This window comes from Glandiceps talaboti, chromosome 4 (genome assembly GCF_964340395.1).
Source record: "Glandiceps talaboti chromosome 4, keGlaTala1.1, whole genome shotgun sequence".
Lineage (NCBI taxonomy): Eukaryota > Metazoa > Hemichordata > Enteropneusta > Spengelidae > Glandiceps > Glandiceps talaboti.
The window spans coordinates 1347469-1351522 of record NC_135552.1 but is presented as its reverse complement, the minus strand read 5'-3'; the positions used below and the strand labels follow the sequence as shown (position 1 = coordinate 1351522).

Genomic DNA, 4054 nt, shown 5'->3' with positions numbered 1-4054 from the left:
GTGGTTCACGTGTTACGTGATGACGCACTTTGACCTACGACCTGTCAACTGTACTTCGATGTTTCTTTGTACGGTAAAGTTTCTGACTCCTTTCGGCACTGCAGCAAGTGTTAAACGGGTATCGTTGACATTACTGTGGGTCTATTGGCGGTACGGTCACCCTGTTTGATGTAACCAAGATGTACTTAGTCAGTCCACTGTTTTTTCAACTCTTGCCATGTTTTGTACAGGTGCCGTACTTGTCCTGGGGAAGTTTTCATGCCAAATCCCACAAGTATTTTACAGGAATCTGAACCAAGCCACAAGCTGCTCTACACACTTTAATGGGAGCCGAGGCGAGTTTCTTCCACGAGTTTGTGGCAGACTGGAATAAATATGTTGCATTTGTACTCAATCTTCTATACTCCCTGAGAAGATTATCATGCACGGTTCCTCCACCACATCTCCATCATTATTGACTACACACACAGCTGCATCTATGATTGCACTTTTAGCCTGGAAATCTTTATTTTCCAGAGGTGGATTATCAGCTGGACTCAGTGTAAATTCTTGGCTTTCAGCCGAATACACCATCTTGAAGCTACCGAAGTCATTGATCTCATAACCATCTGGTGTTCTCCTTCCAATACTAGGAAAGACGGTCTGGGTTCTTCTCAAGTCATCCATTTCAATATTCAAATCTTCACTCGACCATTTGTCTTCACGAGTATCATAGCGATTGATGACGCCTGGATGGTGACGTACGTATAGATATATGTATCTATCATTCACAACTACGACATCGGGAGTAACATACGCCTCTGGAGATGACCTCTTTCTCATCCAACGGTTTGTGTGAGGATTAAGCATCTCAATGGATTTGGGGTTACTCTCTCCACCGATAACATATATTTTGTTATTGCATACTACGGCTGCACCAAAAGTATGAGCGAGTAAACTCGGTGTATATATCGTATAATCCCATTTATTCTGCAATGGGTTATACACTGCAGTTGTTGTATTTGATATAAGTACTAAGTTATTGTTCAGAGCTACTGATAAAGGTGGGCTTGTGACTGGAAGGACGGTGTCAGCTGAAGGCAATGTCACCCATTGGTCTTTACTCAAAATGTATCCAAGCATATTTGGCATTGCTCTCTGGACTTCTGATGTTCTATCAGTTCTCTCAAATGTTATACCACAGCACACGAGAATGACATCAATCAGTATTTCACATCTGAGCTGCAGTCGGATATTGTCACTGTTGTCATCATCGTTTGCGAGATGGAACCGTGTTGCTTCCATGACATACATTTTACACTCTGGACTTGCCTTCACTAATGGCTCCACTTCTACCCGGTCAAGTAGGAATTTTTTGTCCACGTGTCCAAGTCGGATGTGGCTCATCAACTCTGGGAATTTGGATTTACGTTTTCTCCTCTCAACAATTACCCATTTCATTAGAAAGTCAAATAAGTCTTCTTCTCGTATTTGTATGCCCTCATTGGATATTATCGAACAGAGTTCATCAGCTGACAGGCGCAGCATATCATCTTCATTTTTTCGCATGATTTCGCTGAAGTGATATCCCAACACTTTCTGCGTCTCTGCTGACAAACTCTTCATTCTGAACTGCTCGGCCATCTTCTTCATTTGGAGACAGTTGGTTGAATTTAACTCTCCTTGGAGATAACTTTCACAGTACTCTTGCAGATGCGTCATCATAAAGAAGTCTGTGCCTTTCAAAATGTCAAATACATTGTCCAAGTTCAAGTTGATCGTACCAGAATAGATAAAATCAAGAATTGCTTCCATACCATCAGCGGACGTACACTGCAGTTCTACACTTCCACTTGCAGCTTCTTTCATTCAACTCCGTAGCATTGACTCGAAGTACGGACTACATGCTGCCAACACATTACGGTGGACCTTGAATTCTCGTTCTTCTACACGTAACGTCATATCACAGAATATCTCATCATCTCTTTGGTGTCTGATCTTGTCGATCAATGAGGACTGGTGACAGATTTTTACACTTGCAGAACTTACGCGACTTGTACTTGAACCCGCCATCCTTTCAACATGGGCGCTATTTGCGAGAATGTCCACGTCGCGGGTTGGCGCTGTTGCTGCACCAGCTCGCGTTGTCACTAGCACACAGGGGCAACGAGCATGTAATTGATTGATGATTGATTGATCGATTGATTGAATGATTATTTTTATGGTGAAATAAAACTTACTTTTTTTGTGTGATATCGATCAATTAACTGACTGATTTTGTGGTGATGCACACAGGGGGCAGCGAGCATGTAATTGATTGATTGATTGATTGATTGATTGATTGATTGATTGGTTGGTTGGTTGGTTGGTTGGTTGGTTGGTTGGTTGGTTGGTTGGTTGTATTGACTAATTGATTTTTGTGGTGGTGATATAAAACTGTTCTTCTTTCCCTGGTTAGTTTTCTCTTTCAACAACTCTTTATTGACTAAATAAGGACATCTTGTCCATTCTTCTCCTCTTAGGGCGGCCCTTTTTATTTTTCTGTTTCTCATCTCCCGACCGACCCCTTTCCGACCGACCCCTGAGCACAGCAAAATTGTAAGGTTCCTCATGGCGTCTTAGACCAGTTCTGCCGAGGCCACGACCTTGCGACATTGGCCCCTAAAATTACAAATGACGCAATAATTTTCCCACCTTGCGTCGCTTTGGCGCATTCATTTTATGGCAGACATCAAAATTATCTAAGTCCACGGCCGGACCAGGCCAGGCTCTAACTCGACGTCAATCCCACAAGAAGTATACTGACTGCGTAAGGGAAAGTTTTGTTGACATCATATAAGATACAGTGACAACGCGCAGTTATATTGTTAACATAAAAAATGCCACAAAAAGATCAACTTTGATAAACTTACAAATTGAAACATTAGAGGGAGTAGATGAGACGTCGAAATGGACGTCTCGTCACACGTTTTGTCTACCGTCACTGTCGTGACCTCTGACCTACTCACTGACGTGTGCGAAACACTGAACTTGCTACCGGAACGCGGAACATCGATCTATCTGCCACAGCTCAGGTTGTGATTTTCATTTGTGGATGGGTTAAATTAAACGGATGTGTATTTTGATTCCGAAAAAGCTGTGTTAGGGGATCTTGTTGCATGATGTTGACAGTGACACATGTGAATGTTGGGCACTGAATCAATGCGTAATCACTGGCATGGCCACTATAGACGGTCACACATGAAGAACGAACTTGTTGTGCAAATCAGAAAAAAATTAATGTGGCATTTACAGAGCATCCCAACTTTGACGTTGTTGATAGTTTTAGTTAAAGATTCAAGTTCTGAGTGTCAAGGACACCTAATGTCAGTTTTCCGTATCAAATTTACGGTATGTAACTATGCTGTCATTTGATATAGCAGGACCAAATCATGATACACAGCCAGTAACGGTTAATTAATAAAAAATAAATTATTTTAAAGTTTGTTTGACTATTATTTGTAAGTTTTTCGTTCACATTTGGTACTTTTTAAAGTCAAGGATTTTTTTTCTTCAAAATGTTATGAATTTGAAGAGGGAATGATAAACACAGCAGTGTACTAACAATTTAAAAAATGAAACAAGTGGTTACAAGTTTAGGATTTCTCAAAGTTTTTATTCAATCATATGTTCACTGTGACTTATTTTGAAGTTCTTTGTCCTTGTCTGAAAAAAAGGGAATTAAAAATTTGAGCACTGCTATTCATTGATATTCAGATTAAAAATTGTGACTACCTGGCTGTCCAATCTTTCTAAACAATATATAATATATTCTGTAGAAATGACTTAAAATTACATAATCTTAATTGCCTTCTTTTTATAAGGTGTAATGTGTAGTACACAATTTTCAAAAAATAGCTTACTGGGAACTGTTATTATGAATGGATTTTTTTTATGTAGTTAGGTAATGGTCTATACGTAATGGAATATCTCAGACCACAGACTGGGTACTATGTGTTGTTTCATGTTGATTTTTCAAGTAGAAAACCATGATAACATAGTTTTACAAATTAAAAATCCAAAACATATACTCAGT

At 39.8% G+C, this 4054-nt stretch overlaps 1 protein-coding gene across 1 annotated transcript; it reads right to left on the bottom strand.

Moving 5' to 3' along the window:
- Positions 1 to 390: 390 nt before the first annotated feature.
- Positions 391 to 1848, bottom strand: LOC144433633 (kelch-like protein 11). Its single transcript, XM_078121975.1, has one exon. It carries the CDS (start codon positions 1846 to 1848, stop codon positions 391 to 393), a length of 1458 nt encoding a protein of 485 aa, XP_077978101.1.
- Positions 1849 to 4054: the final 2206 nt, after the last annotated feature.

Bases quoted from the DNA above. Each gene is read 5' to 3' on its own strand.
- LOC144433633 (XM_078121975.1), bottom strand. From the start codon at position 1,848: ATGAAAGAAGCTGCAAGTGGAAGTGTAGAACTGCAGTGTACGTCCGCT.